This window comes from Lithobates pipiens, unplaced genomic scaffold (genome assembly GCF_037356315.1).
Source record: "Lithobates pipiens isolate NorthernLeopardFrog02 unplaced genomic scaffold, aLitPip1_a1.2 Scaffold_25, whole genome shotgun sequence".
NCBI classification, from domain to species: domain Eukaryota; kingdom Metazoa; phylum Chordata; class Amphibia; order Anura; family Ranidae; genus Lithobates; species Lithobates pipiens.
The window spans coordinates 66,325,444-66,350,592 of record NW_027507787.1 but is presented as its reverse complement, the minus strand read 5'-3'; the positions used below and the strand labels follow the sequence as shown (position 1 = coordinate 66,350,592).

At 44.6% G+C, this 25,149-nt stretch overlaps 1 protein-coding gene across 2 annotated transcripts in view; it reads left to right on the top strand.

Moving 5' to 3' along the window:
* CDH23 (cadherin related 23) overlaps nucleotides 1-25,149 on the top strand; it is a 1,769,196-nt gene that overhangs the window by 1,268,486 nt on the left and 475,561 nt on the right. For both annotated transcript variants that reach the window (XM_077454574.1, XM_077454575.1), the window contains exon 22: nucleotides 21,255-21,444. In XM_077454574.1, the coding sequence (XP_077310700.1) occupies nucleotides 21,255-21,444 (190 nt within the window). The remainder of the gene's footprint in view (nucleotides 1-21,254; nucleotides 21,445-25,149) is intronic.

Here is a 25,149-nt window from a genome sequence, read left to right as displayed (position 1 = left end):
TTTAAAGTATCTAAATGTTCTGAAAACAAATATTAACCATCGGTCATGTGGTCTATCCCTGGCCCACTTCCTCCCCCTTTTTTTTTTTTCTATTATCCTAAGAGGTAGCTTGTGGCATTTGGTAACAAATAGGAAAGTGCAGGGTGCTAAAGGAGTCTGGCCAGGGATCAACTGCAGAAGCTGTGATCTATATTTATAAAATAGAGCACTTGGGCTTTTAAGATACTCAGATGTTAAGGGCGCAAGCAGGCACTTGACGATAATGCTATATGAGCTTGAGGACACCTTAGAAGATAAAATGAAAAGTTTCGCTGTGTACACACGATCAGACTATCCGGCAGACTTATTTGACCGTGTGTGGGCTTTGGCTTTGACTTGACTCAAAATTGTCCGCCAGACTCGGCTTTCCAGCGGACAATCCGCTCGTCTGTGTGCTTTCCAAATGAACGGACTAGCCCACACACGGACTAAAGTCCGTTCATTTTGAACGTCACTTCAGGTACGACGGGACTAGTGAAGGAAGTCCGTGTCGCCGCTTCCATCGGTGAGATTGACACCTTGCGAGCTCCGTCGCCTGGTATGGGTTTTAAGGGTAAACCCTATGCCTAAAAATAGTGTGGGGTCCCCCCGAAGTCCATACCAGACCCTTATCCGAGCGTGCAGCCTGGCCGGTCAGGAAAGGGGGTGGGGACGAGCAAGCGCCCCCCCCCCCCCTCCTGAACTGTACCAGGCTGTGTGCTCTCAACATGGGGGGTGGGTTCTTTGGAGAAGGGGGGCTCTGTGGCCCCCCACCCCAAAGCACCTTGTCCCCATGTTGATGAGGACAAGGGCCTCTTCCCGACAACCCTGGCCGTTGGTTGTCAGGGTCTGCGGGTGGGGGGCTTATTGGAATCCGGGAACCCCTTTAATAAGGGGGCCCCCAGATCCCGGCCTCCCACCCTGTGTGAATGAGTATGGGGTACATCATACCCCTACCCTTTCACCTGGGGGTAAAATTATCAATAAAAAACACACAACACAGGTTTTTAAAGTAGTTTATTAGGCAGGTCCGGGGGTCTTCTTCCGACTTCGGGGGTCTTCTCGCCGGGCTCCTTCTCTATCTTCTGCTCTTTTGCTGCTCTTTTGCTAGTGGAGGAGCCCGGCTTTCTCCTTCGTCGCCATCCGGGGGTCTTCCGATTTCAGGGGTCTTCTTCCGACTTCTCCGTGATTTCTGGACTCTTCTTCCGCTCTCCGGGTTCTTCTGCTGGGCTTCGCCGCTATCTTCTTTCAGCTCTTTTACTAGCATTGGCCCAGTCTTCTTGTTCGTCATCATCACCGCCGCCATCTTCTTATCCTCCTTCTCTTCTTCCGATGTTGACACAATGCTCTCTCCCGCTGTAATGCCGAGGACACATTGTGCGGCGACTTATATAGGCATAAGGGGCAGGTCAGATGGGAAGAGTCGGGATCAGGAACCAAAGATCAGGTATGGCAAAGTTCAGAACAGGGTCAACAGGAGCCAAGGTCATCAACGAGTAATCAGATAGTGCGGGTAACAGAGTAACAGGAACATAGCTGAAAGACCAGTCAGCACTGATCTGTTGCTTGAGCCCCCTTTAAGTAGGCTAACTGGTGCCAACTAGCACTAAGGCGTGCTCCTGCGCATGTACACCGCACATGCGCATAGGCACGCACATGATCTGTGGCCCCCTGTGTGCACGCACATGTGCACTAGTGCATGCTTGGCAATCTCTGCTGGTACTTTTAGTCCTGTGCGCTGGGCGAACAGTACCCTTACATGTCCTCAATTTTGTGGTGCAGCATTTCCTAAATATATACCCTGGCTGGCCAGGAGATTCTGTAGCCATTTCAGACGGTCATACACAGCCAGTGCTGGGCTAGCTGAAATTCAGTGGGAATTCCACCTGCCCATAAACTGCCTGATTTGTGACAGGCCCACCAGGTGGAACTCAACATTTGCAATGCTGTAGCGGCTATACATGCAGCAGAGGGCTGTCAATGAGTACCTATGTGAGTACGGCATGACGACAGGCTCAGATAGCCTCGCCTTTTTTTTCCCCACACCAATGGCTGATCATAAAGGATGCATGCACTGTATTGTCACCATTTGAGGAGGTCACAAGGATGGTGAGCCATGACAGTGCATGCATCAGTGACACAATCCCTGTTGTGTTCCTGCTGGAGCTGACTCTGCATGACATTATGGACAGGGCGCTGAAGGCAGAGCAACAGGAGGAAGAGGGGGACTTTCTTTCCTCTCAAGGCCCACTTTATCCAGACACCATCATTCCTGTGTCACAGAACACACAGGAGAGAGGGGAGCAGGATGAGGAGGAGGATTCTGGCCCTTTCATAGGCTTTGAAGAAGCGGAAGACATGCATCAATCTAGCCTTCTAACTCCAGGACCCTTGGGAGTATTACGTGGCTGGGAGGAGGAAGTTCCAGATGCTGTCATCCTGAGTGACCCCCGAGGAGTCTGCTTCTCAAATTTGAGGCACATGGGCAACCTCATGTTTCATTGCCTGCGAAAGGACCCAAGAATACAGGGCATAAAGGAGAAGGAGGATTACTGGTTTGGCAACCCTCCTTGACCACCGTTATTAGGTGGAAGGTCTCAGAACTCATCCTGCCCCCACAGAGTGTGCAGAAGATAAAATCTCTTGAGGACACGTTAAAGAGTATTTTATTGATCATTTTTCCTGACTCCAGTAGGTTACAGTGTCGTGAAAAACGTAGTTTTAAATCTGCTGTTGGTCAAGAGAGGAGCGTTGGAAAAGGCATCCACCTAAGTGAGGCATTTCAGGAATTTTTTTAGTCCTCGCCGCCCAAGGCTGTTGACTTCCACATCCCATCGGCAGCCTCTGCATCATATGGTGAACGATTACCTCGGGGCCAAAACAGAGATGGAGAGTTTTCCAGCTGACGATCCACTGACTATCCACTGACTTACTAGGTCATGAGAATAGACCACTGGCCAGAAATTGCCCAGTATGCTATTGAGTTGTTGGGCTGCCCTGCATTCAGCATTTCAGAAAGGGCATTCAATGCTGCAAGTTAATGATCATAGAACACGTCTGTCCACAGACTCCGTGGACCTCTCCTGGATTACCAGCTATGAAGCCAATGATGCCGATGTCACTAATGAAGACTTTTTGGGATGTGGAATCTCTGCAGGACTTCGAGGCTGTCTAGCTTTGAGGGTGTTCAATAATTTCATCTGGAAGAATGTTTTTGTTATAGGTTTCATGAGTACAATTTAGCACCCAAAGACCAAATTTTCAGCACCTGTTTGACAGGTGCATATCATTGCAATTTTTTATGCCTTCATCAAGAGCACCTTAATAGGGTTATAGTGGGAAGGCGCCCCAACACCCAAAGAGTAATTTTTCTGCACCTGTTTGACAGGTGCAGATCATTGCAATTTTTTACAGCAGGGTCAATTCTTGCTTTCATGAAGAGTACTTCTATAGGGTTACGGTGGGAAGGCTCCACTGACACCCAAAGACCAATTGTTATGCACCCATTACTTCTATACAAAGCCAAAGTGACACCAGAATGTATCCTAAAAATCTCTTATCGTGTTCCCAGTGCACTACATTGTGGCCTCATCATACACACTGGCTCCCCGACGTTTGCTGAGCAAAATAAAAGCAGCTTGCAGGGAAAATGTCATTTTTTTTGGCTTCATAAATGCAATTTTTGCTACTGCAGACTCTAGACATGGTACAGATCTGCCACTTTACAGGTAGACTAAGGGGACCCCCCAGGCACTATATTGGAAGGAATTTTTTATTTGTATGCTTTCACTTTAAAAATAAAAAAAATATCACTGCTCAATTAACAATGACGTTTTTCCCAAACTTTTTATTGATACGTGTCCCCCAGAGCAGGACGTGGACCCCTAAAACCATTGTATGCCCAAATACTTGCATATAAGTCTTCAAAATTGGCACTTTTGATTTTTGACATTCGGGTCCCATTGACTTTAATGGGGTTTGTTATTCAGGTCCGAACTTTTGTGGTGTTCGAAAGTTCTGGTGCGAACCAAACAGGGGTCCATTCCTAATGATAACTACTTAGGCTCAGGTTCGGAACTGTGAGAATGTCATCCTGAACTATAGTTCCCTATATTTCATAGGTACAGACCCCTTTGGTACCAAGGTACTTTGATATCCGTATAACCAGCTTAACAAATCTGCTGCACATTTCAGTAAGGTAATCAAACGTTAATCTTGCATACTTGACTAAGCAACATGTATGACAAATAAACAGAACATCAGGCTTTACAGCAGCTTAAGCCTAGTTACTATACTATATATAAAAATGTTATTTTGGTTGATGAAAACTTTTTATTCCGCTGAAAATTAATCTTTTTTACTGTATTGATTTGTCTTGATTTCCTAGCAGTACACTGGAACATCTGTTATATAATCATGTTCTGCATAATATGAATTGGTTCCTATGTGAAACTACCCATTTAAAACACATGGCTTTCCATCCTTGTAAAATAAATGAGCCATTTTAAAAGCTTGAAAACTCACACCAGCCTAAACCATTTGCTCTGGATTTATAATGCTGTAGACAAAAATTAATTCAAGTTTTTCTTTTGGCTGCTGTAAAATAAACACACCATTTTAGTTTCTAAGTATTTTATGACTCCTAATAGCTAACATCATAAAACTGCAAAAGCTTAACCCTTTGACACATCCTAAGGGCTAATCTACATAGATAATTTTAATATTTGGCATTTTAATCATGAAGAAGTGCAGTGGCTAGGTGGAGGAGTGGTTTGCATCTGGTCCTATGACTAGGGATAAGCCGAACACCCCTGGTTCGGCGGTTCGCACCAGAACATACCGAACAGGCAAAAAATTTGGCAGAACACACGAACACCGTTAAAGTCTATGGGACACGAACATGAATAATCAAAAGTGCTCATTTTAAAGGCTTATATGCAAGTTATTGTCATAAAAAGTGTTAGTGGACATTTATCAATGCAAAAAAAGTTTTAAAAACAGCCGTTTTTTTGGGGGCAGTCGCTTTGCAGGCACTGTTGCGCTAAAAATAGCGCCTGCAAACCAACCTGAAACAGCCACTGCTGTGTCTCCAGTGCGAAAGCCCCGAGGGCTTTTACACTGGGGTGGTGCGCTGGCAGGCTGGTAAAAAAAGTCCTGCTAGCAGCATCTTTGGAGCAGTGAAGGAGTGGTGTATACATCGCTCCTTCACTGCTCCTGCCCATTGAAATCAATGGGGCAGCTCTGGGACTAAAACAAGGACAAACAACTCTATCTTTGATTCATTGATCTACAAAAGATTGTTTCAGAAGGACCCTGACTGCATATATATTTAATTTGTAATTTTGCTCCTGTTCTTACTGGACAGCAATGGCTTTTTTTTTCTAGCACACCTCTCATGCAGGTTAAACTGATTCAATCACTTTTTGATTGTAGAACTTAGACTTTTTTTAAAGCATCAAATGCTCAGTTCAGCTGAATTTGCTCGGCTGGCCAGTCCTGGACAAATTAGTTCTTTGAAAGCTGTAAAACATCTTCATTACCAGACTTATAAGCATACACGCCCTTCCTTCAGAGGACCTCAAAGAGCTCTTTGTATGATAAAGCCACACAAGCCAAAAGCACATTGAACACCAAACCCTAAATATTTGAGGTCCAAGTAAATCCAGAGATACATGGCTCAAATTTTAGCAGGAATAGGCTGAAGTTCAAGCCATGGGTTGCCCTGATGGCATCACCCAGCTTAACAAATGTTGGAAGGCAGCAATACAGCGCCACCTCACAGCCAGCCACATTTTTTCTGATGAACAATTCTTTTTAAGCTTTATGTATACAAAGTAAATTGGCGGCGCTCAAGTCAATAATGGAGATAATAGTTACATATGTTGAAAAAAGACACAAGTTCATCCATAATATTGCATCCATAAACATTTAAAACAAAGTAAAGGTGAATAAAGCAGTTCAGACAGATGGCGTACACCCATATGTCCTCAAAGAGTTGAGTTCTGATATTTCAAAGTCATTATTTCTAGCTTTTCACTCTTTATTGACTGTCTCAAAGCCAATATGGTGCTTATACTTAAAAAAGGGATCAACCTCTTTACAAACTAACTGCAAGCTGGTCAGTTTAACTTCTATAGTCGGGAACATACTAGAGTGTGATAAAAAAAAATTCATATCAAAATTTTGGTAGAAAACTATTTTACAAGCAATAGTCAGCATAGATTGACAAAACCGGAAGCAAGCTAAGGCTTAGATAAAGGAGTGGCTGTTGATATAGTATACTTGGACTTTGTAAAAGTTTTTAACACAGTTCACCATACACAGCTAGTGGGTAAGTTAAAGTGCATAGGCTTGGAATATTCTGTTTTATAAATGGATAGAAAACTGGATAGGTGATTAATGATTAATACTCTGAAAGGTCTTAAGTTATTAGCATTGTACCCCAAGGTTTAGTGTTGAAACCCTTACTTTTAAACCTGTTTATAAATGAGATAGAGTTTGGGATTAAAAGTACATTTTCTGTATTTGTATAATACACCAAGCTATGTAATGTAATAACGTCCTTACAAGATGTTTCCACTTTTTCAAGCTGACTTCAGTGCACTGTGTGAATGAGCAACTATGTGGCAATTGGGCTTTAACCACTTGCAGACCGGACCATTTTGCTGGTCAAAGACCAGACCACTTTTTGCGATTCGGCACGGCGTCGCTTTAACTGACAATTGCGCGGTCGTGTGACGTGGCTCCCAAACAAAATTGCCGTCCTTTTTTTCCCACAAATAGAGCTTTCTTTTGGTGGTATTTGATCACCCCTGCGGTTTTTATTTTTTGCGCTATAAACAAAAATAGAGCGACAATTTTGAAAAAAACGCATTATTTTTTACTTTTTGCTATAATAAATATCCCCCAAAAATATATAAAAAACATTTTTTTCCCTCAGTTTACGCTGATACGTATTCTTCTACATATTTTTGGTAAAAAAAAATCGCAATAAGCGATTATTGATTGGTTTGCGCAAAAGTTAAAGGGTTTACAAAATAGGGATAGTTTTATAGCATTTTTATTAATAATTTTTTATTATTTTTTTTTTTACTAGTAATGGCGGCGATCAGCGATTTTTATTGTGACTGCGACATTGTGGGGGACCCATCGGACATTTTTGACACATTTTTGGGACCATTGTCATTTATACAGTAATCACTGCTATATAAATGCAGTGATTCCTGTGTAAATGACACTGGCAGTGAAAGGGTTAACCAGTGGGTGGCAGTGTAGGGGTTAAGTGTTACTAACTGTGGGGGGGTTGGGCTTTCATTTAGTGAACACTGATCTCTGCTCCAATCACATGGAGCAGAGATCAGCGTCACTAGTTGCTAGGCAGAATGGAGAAATCCATTCGGCCGCTCCGTGAGACGATCGCAGGGATGCCCGCGGCGTTCGAGTCCGCGGGTCCCGCGACCGGACTCACGGGGGTCCCGACCAGCGCGGGAGCGCGCCGCCGGCGGCGCGCTCCTGATGGCAGGGCGGCATTGAATATTTGACGTACCTGTACGCCAATATGCCTGCCCGTGCCATTCTGTCGACGTACATCGTCGTGCGCTGGCCGGGAAGTGGTTAATGCTGATAAATGTAAAGTTTTGCACTTGGGGGCTGAGGACATGCTTGTATCATACATTTTAGGAGGAGCACAACGGGGGGAGGTGATGGTTGGGAAGAATCTGGGTGTTCTGGTAGATCAAAGACCTAATAATAGCATGCTATACCAAGCTGCGGCATCTAAAGCAAGAAAAATACTTTATTGTATTAAAAGAGGTATAGATTCCAGAGAGAAGCCTTAGTATGACCTCATCTAAAATATGTAGTTCAGTTTTGAGCAGCAGTTCACAAAAATAATATTGGGGACCTGGAGAAAGTGCAGAGGACAACTACTATATTCACATATAGTGCAGTGACCTGTAATAAACTTGGGTCACTGCTAAACAAATACTTTGGGGGAACACCCCAAAAAATGCATTAAAGATGGTGCAGCCATAAGACCATAGAAACAGAACAAAATATTACAGCGCACACATACAAAAATGACATTAAACTCCTACAAGGCTACTTAAAACACCTGAACAAAATATGGGGATTTAGTCACATCGTATTGCTTAAGCCCACTTACTGCATCAAAGTACCCCATTGTCAGTGGGTCCTATGCTATTCACAGAATGAAACATCCTGCTTCTCTGAACCATAGTAGAAATACACTCCTCTATATGGGAGAAATAAAGGACTCTACCTATATCCCAGGTGGACCCGAATAAGAGGTAATGCCAGGTGGGGGGGGGGGGGGGGATCTTTCATTCTATGAATAGCATAGGACCCACTGACAATGGGCTACTTTGATGCAGTAGGTGGGCTTAAGCACCGTATAGCCATATGGTGTCACTAAATCCTTATATTTTTTGAAAATGTTCAGGTGTTTTAAATACTATAGCCTTGCAGGAGTTAAATGTCATTTTTGTATGTGTGCGCTCTAATATTTTGTTCAGGTCACTGCTAGAACACACAGAAAACTATTGTTGAGAAAAAATAAAGGAACTGTGTGATGTGCATCACACTGCCCCCTACTACCAGCTAAATGCAGGTGGAATGGGGAGCTGCCCGCACACTAAACTGCTATGGTTTTGTGTGCAGGCAGCGCAAACTGGCACTTATAGGATTTATTTTTGCCTTCCTCAGGATAAACTCTGGGTATAGGGTTCTGTAAATGGAGGTTTTCTAGTTATTTATTTTATTACATTTTTATTGGTTGAACTAGATGGACTTGCCTTTTTTTTAACCTATGTACTGTACCATGCACAGTTTCTCAAAAAGACATTCATTGTAGGGACCAGGGCCAGAAGTGGGTGATCCCTGCATATTTATAGGTGAGGTACAGGTAGGGTCAACCCATTCAGTGGACATGACCACACAGAAAGCCGATGGGTGAAATGTGAGCAGAGTTAACAGTGTCCTGGGGACCATAGTATTGGTAAGTACCGTACGGTATGTAAGCGGAGACTAGAGATCAATGTCTGTAGAATAATAGTTAGATTGTAATCTAGTGCATTACCCTGCTAAAGTCTGTAATCATTCCAAGACATGTCATGTAAAGGAAAACAATGAGACATCAAATGTTATTATCAGAGTAGATTTTTCAGGAATCTGGAGGAAAGCGTTAAAGGTAAAGCTCTTGGTTCTTTTAACTGATTGTATATATATTTCCTGACAGACTCCGTGGCAGCAACGTGTGGGTTAAGTCCCGCCTCCACTACCCTATAGGACACTACTCCCATAAATCTTTGCTCCCTGCCCCTGGCCGTGTTCTTTTTTTGTCCTCCTCCGAAGGACCCAGAGGTGGTCTTTCTACCTGAAGATTTATCATCCCCACGATCGAGGTCGGCCGGTCTGCGACTCTGGGTCTGGAAAGTCGCATTACTCTGCTAAGCCCTAGCTATTAGCAGGGTATGGAGTGGGCAGTGGAAGAGGCGCTGTGAAGAAGCCCATGTCCTGGCCACTGGCAGGCAGGCTGCCCATTGGTCGGATATCCAGCTATTAGCAGGTGACCTGTTTTGCCCCCTGGAATGTCCAGTGTCATCTTACCTTACCTTCGGCCGAGTGATCGATCGTGGTGGGAGTGGTGAGAGGTTCTATAAGTTCATTATGGCAGCAGTTTTTGTATCTTTTATCTGTCTTCGTTTTTTCTGTATTGTTTGTATGTGCAGGCATGGCGGCTGGTTCTTCCGCGTTCCAGCGGCCGTTCTACTTCCGGGTTTGCGTTCTCGGCCGTACTGCGCATGCGCGAACGCGGTTGAGATCGAGGCTTGGTTTTGCACATGCGCGATAGCGGCAAAATGCCGCGATTTCGCGCATGCGCACAGGCACGGCGGTGACATCACAGAGGCGGGCTATTTAAACGGGGAATTAGTCTGCAAGCTTTGGGAATGCTTGCGGGCTGTTGCGGTGACTTCCCCCTGCCTCTGTGTTGCATCTACTGGTAAGTGGCATTCTGGGACAGGGTGGCTATCCCTTCCCTGTCCCTTGCACTGATCCCTTGTCATCTTTTCAGCGCGTATGGATATCGCTGAGGACATGGATTCTTTACCGCCTGTTTGTGGCCAGCCTTCTCATAAAAGGTATTTCTAATGATCACCTGAAGGTCTGGTGGGGGAGGGGTATTTATCTGTTAGCTCTGTCCTGATGTCTTGTCTCTTGTGGTTTCTTGTCTTGTTCCTGTTTCAGCCCTTCCAGGTCAGAACAGCATCGCAGCTCTCACAGAGGGAGCGACTCCTCCAAGTCGCATCACCGGCACTCCTCTTCCAAATCAAAATATTATGGTTCCTCGTCAAGATCAGGACACCGTAGTGAGGAACGATCGCACTCCTCGAGGACTCAATCTAGTCACTCAGCTAGTGCCTGTTGGGGTTGCAGAGCTCTTGTACCGGCAGGAAAATCTTTATGCGATCCTTGCTACGCCAAGGCTTCCAATGAAAGGGGTGACGCGGATCAACAACTTAAAACCCTGGTGGAAAAAGTCCCTCAGAAATATTGAGGGCCAGTCCTATGTTCCCCCGGCAGAGCCGCCACTTTCTCCAGAAAGGGAGACTCAGCTGCAGGATACTTGGGAATCCTCTGCGCATAGCCACCCCTCAACTGCCATATCTGACAGTGACTCTGATGAAAGTGATCCCTGTGTGGGTTTTGATTTCGCTCTACTTCCTCCTCTGGTCAGAGCTGTTAGAGAGACACTGAACTGGGAAGATTCTGTGGCTGCTCCTTCCAAACAGAGAAAATTCTTTAAGCAGTTAAAGAAGGAACGGATTAATTTTCCTTTTATCACTGAGCTAGGTGAGATTATCACAGATGAATGGGGCAAGGTGGAGAAGAAAAATTCCATGCTATCAAAGGTTTCGAAACTCTATCCTTTCAATGAAGAAGAGGTGAAGCATTTGGAGTCAGCGCCATTGGTAGACGCAGCAGTCATGAGGCTGGTGAAACATGTCACACTTCCCTTAGAGGATACTGTGTCTTTTAAGGACGTTCTGGACAGACGGATTGATGCTGATTTGAAGAGAGTGTATCTCACAGCAGGAATGGCCTGTAAGCCAGCGCTAGCTCTGGCCGCTATGTCCAAAGCAATGGAGATATGGACGGACAGTGTAGATGAGACACTTAGAAATATCTCTGAAGATACGGCTAAGAGCTCTCCTATCCAAGAACTTAGGCTGGCCTCCGCCTTTCTTGGGGAGGCCTCTATCGACATCATACGCCTGGTGGCTCGGGTGATGCTTTCTTCTGTTACGGCTAAACGGGCTCTTTGGCTCCGCCCTTGGCTGGCGGACCCAGCCTCAAAACAAGTATGGTGCCGTATCCCCTTTGAAGGGTCCTCCCTTTTCGGCAATAAGTTGGATGAGGCTATTACCCGAGCCACTGGTGGGAAGTCGGGGTTCCTCCCCCAGGACCGGCGTTTGCAAGCCCAGAGAAGGTCTTTTCCAAAGAGACAGTACCAGGAACGAGCCAGGGAAGCTCGCAGTTACAAACCGGGCCGTGAATTTTCCAGGTCCTGGAAATCAAGACAATCCTCTTTTTAAAAATCTTCAAAAAGTGATTTAAAGGGAGAGAGGGAACCAACTAAATCCTTTTGAGGTTGGGCCGGCTCAGACAGGGCAGGTGGGGGCTCTTTTCCACTTTCGCCATGTCTGGGCGGCCTCGATCCAAGACTTCTGGACCGTCAAGACTGTCTCATCAGGTCATGTTTGGACCTTCAAGGAATCTCCCAGGCTCAGATGGGTCCCCACCTCTCTTCCGGCTTCAGACGAAAAAAGGCTAATTCTTCTAGCCTACGTGGAATCTTTGTTGGCTCAAGGCGCCATTATCCATGTTCCAGTCATTCAGCGAGGCATGGAAATCTACTCTCCTTTGTTTATGGTCCAGAAAAAGAGCGGGGCCTGGAAGCCAGTCATAGATCTAACTCACTTGAACAGTTTTATCAAAAAATAAAAATTCAAGGATGCCTATTTTCATGTCCCAGTTGCAGAAAATTACCAGCAGTATCTCCGCTTCTCCGTGGGCGAAAGCCATTTTCAATTTACATGCCTTCCCTTCGGGCATGGTAACCCCCCTCGCTACGGAGCCTCCCACGTGACCAATAGTGACCCGCAAACCACTCGGGCAAGCGAAGCGGAGCGCTGCGCTCCAAGCCTCTCCGATACACAAGGTGGACGCCACCTTGTGTTCAACTTGGACCAACATTCTCCAGCGCTTACTGCACCCCCGTCCCGGAGCACAGGAAGCAGGATTGACCCTTTCTCTTCCACTCCTCCAGCCCAGCATGACGGCGCCCCAGCCCTACAGTCCAGCCATTCATAAAAGTGAGTGACTTTGGGAACTCAGTTCCAATCATTTATTTTCATTTGTATATGAACTCTACTGGTTCCCCCTGCCTCTGGAAGTTAATCACCCAAAGTCCTTTTATCTACGTGCACAATAGACTACATTGGTAACACAGCCTTGTAGTCACCAACATCTCAAAGTCATGAATAGGAGATGCCAGGGCTAATTTGTCATCAAGCAACTGTTGTTTTATTGTCGTGATTGACTGATGTAAAGGTTTCAAGATCCCAGGAAGATCAAACGTCCTTTATTGAGTCTTTTATCTTTCTCATTTAATAAATTGTCTTTATGCTTTTTACATCAACCTATGAGTCTCTCTGATGCGCTGTCCTTCTGATGGTTCAATTTCTGCTTTCTTCCACCAAGTCCAAAGTGGTCTAGCAGCTGCACATTGAGACTATTTACAGGTCCTCCTTGAGACAACAATTAACCTAACATTTGGACAAAGCGTTCTCTACAAAAGGTTTTATTCATTTGTGCGCCAATAACTTTTGTTTTTAATACTGCCAGTTCCTGTAATACCCTGACAGTCTGGGACGTTCTAAGTTTTTTACAATCAGGATTGGATATCTCTCTTTCGGTTAGTTCTCTCCGGGTCCAGGTTTCAGCAATTTCAGCTTTTTCTGGAGTCGCATGGGCCAATCATCCCTTGGTCCAACAATTCTTCAAAGGAGCAGTCAGGCTTAGGCCACAAAGGAAGCCTAGATTCCCCAAATGGGACCTTCCATTGGTTCTAGATTTCTTCTCTCAACTTGACAAAACGCTCTCAATCAGAGAAATAACCCTTAAAACCTCTTTTCTGGTAGCCATAACTTCGGCGAAGAGAATCTCCGAAATTCAGTCTCTAGGCGCAAAGGAACCTTTTCTCACCTTCTTTCCAGATAGGGTAGTCCTAATTCCGATGTTGGGGACAAATCCCAAGGTTACCTCTGTTTTCCATGAAAACCAGGAAATCACTCTTCCTACCTTCAATTCTGCTGGAAGTCAGGATCCACATCCACTCGATTTAGGAGTTACTCTAAAACGGTGCCGGGGGATGGGAGGAGCCGTGGACACGTAGCGGCCGTCGGCTCGCGTCCTTTCCCCCCGCCGCACCCGCCTATGCCTCCTGATCCACCCGCCCCGCCCACCCGCCGTCAGCTGTTCGCTTCCACGAGGCGAGCGGACGCCCCGGATCAAGCCAGGAGAGAGAGCGAGCGGAGAATGCTTCCTGTGAAGCGGAGACACAGCGGTGGGAAGGTGGCTCTGTAGGAAGCCTACGCCCCCCCCTCCTTTCAGCGGAGCAGGCCTGACGGCACGGACCTTCCCTACCCTACATAGGTCGGTAAGGCAAAGAATTAGAGGGTCATTGACAGAGTGGAGGAGCAGTGAGAGGTGAGCAACCGTATGGATGAGTGGAGGGGAGATGGCCCACTGGAGATTTGGTCATTATCAGTGATCAGAAGTTATCATTCTAAAGACCTCTCTTTGAAAGCGGTAAGGTACATACATGTATAAGCTGGTTAACGATTGCTGCTAATGTGACGTCTACTACCTGTCTATCAGTGTACTACCAATATCGCCCGATTGGCCGGACACGGACCTTTCCACCCCTGCACAGGCCGGCAAGGCTATGAATGAGATAATCAGCGATAGAGTGGAGGAGCAATGATAGCTGAGCAATCTGTGTGAATGAAAGGAGGGGTGATGGTCGGCTGCATATCTTGTCATTATCATTGACTAGAAGCTGTTATTGTAATAACTTCTCTTGGAAAGTGGTAAGGCGGATATATACATAAGCACGCTAACAACTGCTCTTAATGTGACTCCTTCTCTGGAACTATCAGATTGTTATCAACACTGCTCGATTAGCTGGATATAAACCCTGCAGGGGGAGGAATGATGAGAGGTGAACAGATGGACATTTGAAGGATTGATAATCAGTAATGCTATGCAGAGTTTTTTTTTTTTTTTTTTTTTTTTTTTCCCTTTTCTTTTTACAATTTTAGATAGAGGCATAAAATAGCGGTCGGGTTGGGGGCTCATTTCACAATTGTCGGTCCCTCGCCCATTGTGCACCCAGCACTCCCTGACAGCAATTTGTCTTGTAGTTGCCTGCAGGCATACAGATACAAGGGAGTGAGGTACCCCGCCCCCAGAAAGTGATCTGAGCAACCCGGACCCCATAAGAGTCATAGGGAAAGGGACAGGGCCTGGATCTGGGTGTTAACCTGCAACAAAGGAGAATGCCGGGGAAGATGAATAAAAGGGGGGGTACGGGACCTGCTAGCCCGGGGGGGATACAACGATACTTAGTGGGGGAGACAAGTGTGTTGGAAAGCAGCCAGGAAACCCCTAGCCAGAAGACATCAAGAAAATCAGGTGCAGGCACGAGTAAAACTATAGACACGGGAGAAGTGCGGGGAGCAGGAAAACCTAAGGACGTAGGCCCAACTCGTACCAGGACGGGGGGGGGTAAGCTCCCGAGAGGAAGATAAAGGCAAAAAAAGGGAAGAACTGGGGAGAAAAGGAGAGGCTACCCCCCTACCCGAAATTCAACCTGAAATCCAACCCGAATTAGAAGGAGCCCTAGTGCTGGCAGACCCACAAGTGAGCCTGAGCATGCTGAGAGAGGTATTTACAGAGGCATTGACCAAGGTTGAAACATCACTTAAATCTGATATAGCCGGGATTAAGACAGATATTGGCCGAGTGCTAGGAAGGGTGGAAGAGTTGGAGGAAAGAATGAATGGATATGAACAAAATATGAGGGATCTAAAAGAACAAGTGAAATTAGCCCAAAAAACAAACAGATCGATCCTATATAAAATCGAGGACCAAGAAAATCGCGGAAGAAGGAAAAATCTAAGGATAAAAGGCCTAGAAGAAAAATTTAAAAATGAAGAGCTTCCTAGGGTGATGCAGGACTTGTTCAATCCCATTCTAGGCAGGGCGGAGAAGGACAAATTAAAAATAGACAGATTACATCGAGTCACGGGATACCGCGCCCAAGCCACAGAAAAACCAAGAGACGTAATAATTAGATTCCATTTTTACGAGGATAAAGCGTTAGTGTTGGAGAATATCCGAAGGTTGGATAAAATTTTGTTTCAGGAGGCGGAGATACAGATATTCTCGGACCTAGCAGGGGAAACATTGAGGAGAAGAAGGCTCCTTAAACCTCTGACAGATCTGATGAGGTCACTAAATGTCCCCTATCAATGGGGGTTCCCAGCATGCCTTAGGGGAAGGAGAGATGGCCGCTCCGCAGTACTAAGGTTCCCAGAGGATTTAACGGACTTTTGCAATAAGTTAGAAATCCCCCCACCAGCACTACCAGGATGGGAGGAGGTGTTGGGGAACGAAGGAATTAGTAGAGTGGTGCAATGGTCTCGGGTCCAGGACGGGGGGGGGAGGGAGGGGGTATAATTACCATCATTGGCGGGTGAGGGGGGGAGGTGTGGGCACGTGGACAGGCCGTGAATGAGGCGGTCCTCCCAAAGAATGCTAGGTGGGCAAAAGGTGACCTGTGGGTCACCGGGACACCTAAGCGAGGAACAAATGTGGAAATTGTTCACTCCTCCAAATGGAGGAGGGGGAAGGGGGGAGGGGGGATGGGAGGGGGGTGGAGGGGGGGGGGTGGGTTAGGGGGTAATCTCTCTCTCAAACAGGGTTTAGGTGCTCTCTCCCCTGCTCTCTCGTCCCCCCCTTCTCTCTTCCCCCGCGTCGACCTCCGGTGGGGGGGGGATGTCTCCCTCCCGGGGGGCCGGGGGAGGAGGGGAGGGGGAGGGGATCAGTGAGATATGACAAGACTGAAATTGATAACATATAATGTAAGGGGTATAAGTACTCCCCAAAAAAAGTTCAGAGTTAATAGGGAGTTGGAATTGTATGGAGCGAATGTGGTCTGCTTGCAGGAAACACATTTATCACACGAGGCTACAGGGAGACTGACGTCCCGGGGGTTCCCAACATGGTTCTACGGTGACTCTACAACATGTAACGCCAGGGGGGTAGCAATAGGCTTTGAGAGAAGTGTGAGGTTTGAAGTCGAGAAACAGATGGCCGACCCAGAAGGGAGATTCTTGTTTATAAGAGGGAAACTATCGGATGGAATATACACCTTTGCGAATATATACTCCCCAAACAGGGACCCAGATAAATTTTTAAGGAAGGTTTTGGAACTATTAGCGGAGTTCAAAAAAGGTAAACTGATAGTAGCGGGAGATCTGAATATGGGCATCGACCCTCGGGTGGACTCCTCAGCCGGGTCCCCGCGTTGGCCGGAGCTTAGATATAAAAAAATAAAGGCCCTGCTCTTAGAATTTCAGTTGGTTGACGCTTGGAGGATTAAACATCCGAACAGCAGAGACTATACTTTCTACTCTTCGGTGCATGGGACATTCACCCGAATTGATTATGTTCTGATTGAACATCAAATGCTCCCAGCTCTCAAAGATACAGTAATAAAATCTATCTCCTTATCTGACCATGCTCCAGTCATGGTGCAGCTGGAGCTAGTAATAGATCAGGCTAAAAGAGAGACATGGAGATTAAATGAAGCTTTGATCCAGGACCCAGAAACTAGAAGCAGAATTGAAATAGAACTAGAAGAGTTTTTTATAAGAAATGATTCCCCTGGGGTTACGAGGAGTACGATATGGGAGACCCACAAAGCATATATACGAGGAATCCTAATAAGCATTGGGACAGGGAAAAAAAAGGAAATAGGGAAAAGGTTACAAGATCTAAATAAGGAGATTTGGGAACTGGAGCAACAAACTAGATCAAAGGGGATCCCAGAGAAAGTAGAGCTAAAAGATAAGAAGCTACAATTAGAAGAACTTATGGAGGAGGAAAGGGTGCGAGTTAACCACTGGGCAGAGAGCATAAGATACCAGGAAGGGAACAAACCTGGGAAATGGTTAGCGAGAGTAGTGCGGGAGAGAAGGAATTTGTCTTTCATACCCAAAATTAAAAATGAAAAGGGGGAAATGAAGCACTCCACTCCTGAAATAGCGACGGTCTTCCATAAATATTATAGTCTGTTATATAAGGTAGGACAGGGAATGGAGAAAAACAGAGATAAGGAGGATACTATTGAGTATTTAAAAGGGATAGATTTTCCTAAAGTCCCGGAGGAAGAGCTGGAAATGTTGGAGACCCCGGTCACGGTAGACGAGGTGGCGAGGGCAATAAGAGGGATGGCAATAGGGAAAAGTCCAGGCCCGGATGGGTTTCCAATTTTATATTACAAAAAGTTTGAAAAGATATTGGCCCCCAAATTATGTGAGTATATGAATGCAGTTGCAGAAGGGGAAGATCTGAGGGAAGAGGCATTGATGGCTTACATAACTTTGATATTAAAGGAGGGGAAGGAGCCAACAACCCCTGGGAGTTATAGACCAATCTCTCTTCTGAACACGGATGTGAAGATATTCTCAAAAGTGATAGCAGAGAGATTGAAACCGTTGCTCCCCCAATGGGTCCATAGGGACCAAACGGGGTTTGTTACGGGCAGGGAGGGGAGGGATAATTGTCTTAAAACCCTAATGTTGATTCATGGGGTGGAGAGCAGTGGACCCCCAGTCGCCCTGTTATCGGTGGATGCTGAAAAAGCATTCGACAGGGTAGACTGGGGCTTCATGTTTGAGACTTTAAGATATTTGGGGTTAAAAGAAAAAATATTACGATGGATAAAAGCATTTTATTCCCGCCCGTCGGCAAAAATTAAAATTAACGGTAACCTCTCCCCGGTAGTGAAGCTATACAATGGAACTAGACAGGGATGCCCCCTGTCTCCAATGCTGTTTATACTCGCCTTGGAACCCTTGTTGGCTTCAATTAGGAAGAATGGAGACATAAGGGGGGTGAGAATGGGCGGAGAAGAGTATAAGATCTCTGCGTATGCGGATGACATATTATTTTATGTTTCGGATCTCAGGGTGACTTTGCCAAATATAATCAGGGAGATCCATAGATATGGGAAGCTGACAAATTTCAAGATTAATATGTCAAAAACTGAGATTCTGAACATAACGGTACCAAAAAAAGAACAAGAGGAACTCCAGAGGTTCTTCCCCTTCATCTGGTGTAGGGAAGATTTGAGGTACCTGGGAGTAAAAATCACACCCACATTGTCATCCGCATACGCAGCTAATTATACAGATATATTAAATAGGGTGAAAGAATGTATTAAACGCATGAGATATAAACCCCTGTCGCTAATAGGAAGAGTAAACGCGTTGAAAATGTTTATTTTACCAAAACTAATATATGTGTTCCAAATGATCCCAATAAAAGTTCCGCAGGAGTTCTTTAGGAAACTCCAAACCCTAATTTTAAAACATATATGGGGACGTAGGAATCCTAGAATCTCATATGCGACTCTGGAAAGGGGGAAAGTAGAAGGGGGATTAGCCGCCCCGAACTTTAGAAGATATTATCAGGCAGCAGTAATTTCACGGGTGGTGGATTGGGTGTATGATAAAGGCGATAAAGGGTGGGTAAATATAGAGAAAACACAAAGTGGAGTTGATCTAGGAAAAAGGATCTGGATACCTCGGGACTACCGTGACTTGGGGAGAAGCACTAACCCACTAACTACTAATCTGTTTAGAATATGGGATAAAGTGGGCGAATTAAATCACTGGCAGCACAATTCACCTTTAATTTCTTTATTAGACACAAGTTTTTTTAAACCAGGGAAGGAAGAATATGTTTATTTCACAAGATGGGCAAAAAGGGGTGATATTTTTTTGAAAGATGTGATGAATGGGGACAGAGTTTGTACTTTAGGAGAAATAAGACAAAAATGGGGATGTAGGAAATTAGACAGCTGGAGATATGCACAAATTAAACATTTTGTTCAGGCGCTACCCCGACCACTTCGCGGGGAAGGAGATCTTAGACCTATGGAGAGAATGCTTTCAGACCCGAGCTGTAAAAAAAAAAGTTTGTCCAAAATCTATAAAATTCTGGAGGAGGAAAAGGAACCAGGAGAACCACTGTTTTTGAAAAAATGGGAGGAAGAGTTGGGTACTCTGGGAGATAAGGAACGTAGAAAGAAGATTTTAAGAATAGCAGGTACAATATCTAAGGACAATATGTCAGCGGAAATGTCATTTAAATTAATGGCAAGATGGTATATTGTCCCACAAAGAGCGCATAAGAGAAGGCCGGACATATCAGCACTATGCTGGAGGGGTTGTGATAAGGTGGGAACTTTTGCACATATCTGGTGGGAGTGTGGTAAGATTGGCCCTTATTGGGAGAAAATAATAGGAAACATCTTCCAGATAACAGGGGAACAGGTAAAGAAGGATCCTTGGACATGTCTATTTCATGACACAGATAAAACAATAGGGGAATATAAAAATTCATTGATACCTCACTTATTGATTGCAGCAAAAAGCCTGATCCCAAAGAGATGGGGCTCTGTTGAACCCCCATCCATGAGGGAATGGTTAGCTAAAGTAGAGTGGTTAAGATCAATGGAGGAATCAATACTTAAAAGAGGAGATCAAGTGGAAATTTATCATAGCAAATGGGGAAAATGGTTGGAGTTTAAGAAACAAGGGAATGTCCCAGAATGAGTGGTCCCGAAGAGAGAGGAGGGGGAGGGCGGGAGAGAGAGACGGAGAGAGAGAGGGGGGGGTCGGGGAGGGAGATCTGAGGGGGAGGGGACGGGAAGATATAAGTTTATGGAATAGGAAGCATATTTTTGTAATATTCCTACTTTTTCGAAATTCTTATAAAATAAATAAAAATAAAATAGAGGAAGATGTTAAAAAAGAAAAAAGGAAAAAGGATTGCATGTGATGTCAAAGTAGCACTGCCAACAGGCAAAATAGTGGCGATGAGAAGAAGGGCACCAAAAATCACAAGGGCGTAAAACTTGCCACAAATTTGTTGACGAGAGATTATGGCGTGCTATAAACTGATGCAACTAAAAAAAAAAAAAAAAAAAAAAAAAAAAAAAAAAAGGAGTTACTCTAAAACAATATCTGGATGTTACAGCTTCTTTTCGTCAATCTGACTTCCTCTTCGTGCTATTTAACGGGAAAAATAGAGGCGCCAAGGCCTCCGTTAGATCCATTGCTGCTTGGGTAGTCCAGGCAATCCAATGGGCTTATAGAGAGAAGGGCTTGGCTCCTCCCCAGGCGGTTACAGCTCACTCTACCAGAAGTCTCTCAACCTCATGGGCGGCTTTGCGTCATGTTGCACCTGATGTAATCTGCAGAGCGGCCTCCTGGTCTTCAATTCATACCTTCATGTCTCACTATTGTGTTGAGCCAGCATCTTTATCCTCTGTTGATTTTGGTTTGAAAGTCCTGTCGGCCGACAGTGTTAAATAAATCTTTTGTTCAGCATTCTGCCCACCCGGGTGTGTTTGGCGAGTTATTTCCCACACGTTGCTGCCATGGAGTCTGTCAGGAAAATGGAAAATTCCTATCAAAATACTTACCGTAATTTTCCTTTCCTGATGGACTCCATGGCAGCAGGAGTTCCCTCCCAAATGGCTGGAGTAGGCTAGTTACCGAACATGGCCAGGGGCAGGGAGCAAAGATTTATGGGAGTAGTGTCCTATAGGGTAGTGTAGGCGGGACTTAACCCACACGTTGCTGCCATGGAGTCCATCAGGAAAGGAAAATTACGGTAAGTATTTTGATAGGAATTTTCCATTTTCTATCCCAATCTGGGATCTAATTGATTGTTTTAGGTCAGATATATGCCACTTCATTAGTAAGACTAAGAATTTTCCTACAATTGAATTAAAATGTGTCCTTTCTGATTCGTTATGTTTTTTTTTTTTTCTCATCTTATCCTCTGTACAACAGGTGGTTGCCTTAGATCCAGACCTTGCTGAGAATGGTACTGTAGTATACGCCATCAACCCTCCCAATAAGTTCTATGTCTTGAATAGTACCACAGGGAAGATCCGAACAACAGGTGTAGTACTAGATAGGGAAAATCCAAACGCACAAGAAGCTGAACTGATGAGAAGGATTGTTATCTCAGTAACTGACCGTAAGTACTATAATTACAATATCACTTCTACAAAACGTATTTCTTCTTACTTTATAGTACAAATGTTGTAAATACAATATATTCATTATCAGCAGGATTTTGCTCAGTAGTATTCTGAATGTAAAATAAAATAATGATCAGAATCGGCACAATAGTGTGAACTGAAACCATAGCACATATGGCAAAATGTCTCTTCTAGGAATCTTCTCTTATTGCAACCAGATAAGAACTGCACTTATTAAAAATTACATGTTGGTATACAGTGGTGTGAAAAAGTGTTTGCCCCCTTCCTCATTTCCTGTTCCTTTGCATGTTTGTCACACTTAAGTGTTTCGGAACATCAAACCAATTTAAACAATAGTCAAGGACAACACGTAAACAAGTAAACACAAAATGCAATTTGTAAATGAAGGTGTTTATTATTAAAGGTGAAAAAAAATCCAAACCATCATGGCCCTGTGTGAAAAAGTGATTGCCCCCCTTGTTAAAACATACTATAACTGTGGTTGTCCACACCTGAGTTCAATTTCTCTAGCCACACCCAGGCCTGATTATTGCCACACCTGTTCACAATCAAGGCATCACTTAAATAGGAGCTGCTTGACACAGTAAGGTCCACCAGAAGATCCTTAAATGCTACACATCATGTCGAGACCCAAAGAAATTCAGGAACAATTGAGAAAGAAAGTAATTGAGATCTATCAGTCTGGAAAGGGTTATAAAGCCATTTCCAAAGCTTTGGGAATCCAGCGAACCACAGTGAGAGCCATTATCCACAAATGGTGAAGACATGGAACAGTGGTGAACCTTCCCAGGAGTGGCCGGCCGCCCAAAATTACCCCAAGAGCGCAGCGACGACTCATCCAAGAGGTCACAAAAGACCCCACAACAACGTCCAAGGAACTGCAGGCCTCACTTGCCTCAGTTAAGGTCAGCGTTCATGCCTCCACCATCAGGAAAAGACTGGGCAAAAATGGCCTGCATGGCAGAGTTCCAAGGAGAAAACCACTGCTGAGCAAAAAGAACATCAAAGCTCGTCTCAATTTCTCCACAACACATCTTGATGATCCCCAAGACTTTTGGGACAACATTCTGTGGACCGATGAGACAAAAGTGGAACTCTTTGGAAGGTGTGTGTCCAAGTATATCTGGCGTAGAAGGAACACTGCATTTCATAAAAAGAACATTATACCAACAGTAAAATATGGTGGTGGTAGTGTGATGGTCTGGGGCTGTTTTGCTGCTTCAGGACCTGGAAGACTTGCCGTGATAAAAGGAACTATGAATTCTGCTGTCTACCAAGAGATCCTGAAGGAGAATGTCCGACCATCTGTTCGTGTACTCAAGCTGAAACGAACTTGGGTTCTGCAGCAGGACAATGATCCTAAACACACCAGCAAATCCACCACCGAATGGCTGAAGAAAAACAAAATGAAGACTTTGGAGTGGCCTAGCCAAAGTCCTGACCTGAATCCTATTGAGATGTTGTGGTATGACCTTAAAAAGGCCGTTCATGCTCGAAAACCCTCTAATGTAACTGAATTAGGACAATTCTGCAAAGATGAGTGGGCCAAAATTCCTCCAGGAGGCTGTAAAAGCCTCATTGCACGTTATCGCAAACGCTTGGTTGCAGTTGTTGCTGCTAAGGGTGGCCCAACCAGTTATTAGGTTTCACACAGGGCCATGATGGTTTGGATTTTTTTTCACCTTTAATAATAAACACCTTCATTTACAAATTGCATTTTGTGTTTACTTGTGTTGTCCTTGACTATTGTTTAAATTGGTTTGATGTTCCGAAACACTTAAGTGTGACAAACATGCAAAGGAACAGGAAATGAGGAAGGGGGCAAACACTTTTTCACACCACTGTACTTTACATGCAGGCCTTTTTTTCTCAGAATACAGGTGCAAGAACTCCCCACCTTTTGAGTCAACCCTTGTCTCTGTCCCCTACTCACCTCCAAGCACTGCACCTTGGTTTCCACCCCCTACCCACCTCTCAGTACCAAGCCTTGGCTCCACCCCCTATCCACCTCCCAATACCACCCCTTTTAGAGAATACCGAACCAAGTATAATTTTGTGGTGCCAAGTAATTTGTATGGCATGTGGTAATGATAACAAAAAAGCAATAAAATAGATCCCCCTGCAGCCAGCAATAGAAGATCCACCAGACAAAATTAGACCCCCCCCCCCAGCAGCAGCATCAGATCTCCCAGCAACCAGCAGAAATAGACCCTCTAGCAACCAGCAACAATAGACCGCTCCCTCAACCATAGATCCCTCACAACAACAACTGAGCCCCCAGCAACATAAGACCCCCCAAGCAGCAATGGACTCAGACCCCCATGTAAAAATAGATGCTCACTAGTGACAATAGATCCCCCAGCAGCCATCATCAATAGACTATCCAGCACATCCCAGCACCCCTTGCCATTACAAAGTCCAGGACTGCGTTCCTCCGCATTCCTGCTGAAAAAAAAGCTCTGTGTACATGTGTATTTATACTGAGATGGTATGGTAAGGCAAGAAATGCAGTATATTCTAAAAAACTAGATTAAAAAAAAGGAAGTAATAAGCAAGTTCACTGACTCACTATAGAGTTAGTGCAGATCTCGTAACCAACAACTCCACATAACAAAAATCATCAGAGGTTAAAAAGAAACCCACTTAAATTAAATAGTTACCAAGCAGTTTAACTTGTGAATTAACTACGAATAAATCATTTTTTCCAAGTAACAAAAATATATATATATATTTAACGACTGTCATATGATGGCGGGAAGAGGCAGCTCTTGTTCTGGGCCGCCGTCATATGACGTGATCTCCTTCCCAGGCCATTAGGGGGCGCGCGCATGCTGGCGCGTCACTGGGGACCCGATGCACGTGCCCGACGGCCACGATGTCAGCCGGGCATTCGCGATTGCCCAGTAACTGAGCAGGACCGTGGATCTGTGTGTGTAAACACACAGATCCATGTCCTGTCAGAGGAGAGGAAACCGATGGTGTGTCCCTTATACATAGGGACAATGATCAGTCACCTCCCCCAGTCAGTCCCCTCCCCCCACAGTTAGAATCACTCCCAGGACACACATTTATCCCCTCAATCACCTCCTAGTTTTAACCTCTTCCCTGCCAGTCACATTTACACTGTATAAATGAAAATGGTCCCAAAAATGTGTCAAAGGTATTCGATATGTCCGCCACAATATTGCAGTCACGATAAAAATCGCAGATTGCCACCATTACTAGTAAAAAAATAATAATAATAATAAAAATGCTATAAATATATCCCCTATTTTGTAGACGCTATAACTTTTGTGCAAATCAATATCAAATCAAATTTTTTTTATTGATTTTTTTTTTTAACCAAAAATATACAGAAGAATACATATCGGCCTAAACTGAGGAAAAAGTTTGTTTTAAAAAAAAAAATTGGATATTTATCAGAGTAAAAAATATTGTGTTTTTTCAAACTTGTCCCTCTTCTTTTGCTTATAGCACAAGAAATAAAAACCACAGAGGTGATCAAATACCACCAAAAGAAAGCTCCATTTACAGGGAAAGAAATTTTAAAATTTTTATTTGGGCACAGCCTTACATGACCGCACAATTGTCATTCAAAGTGCGTCAGCGCTGAAAGCTGAAAAATGGCTTGGGCAGGAAGGGGGTGTTTGTGCCTGGTAGGCAAGTGGTTAAACACCTTC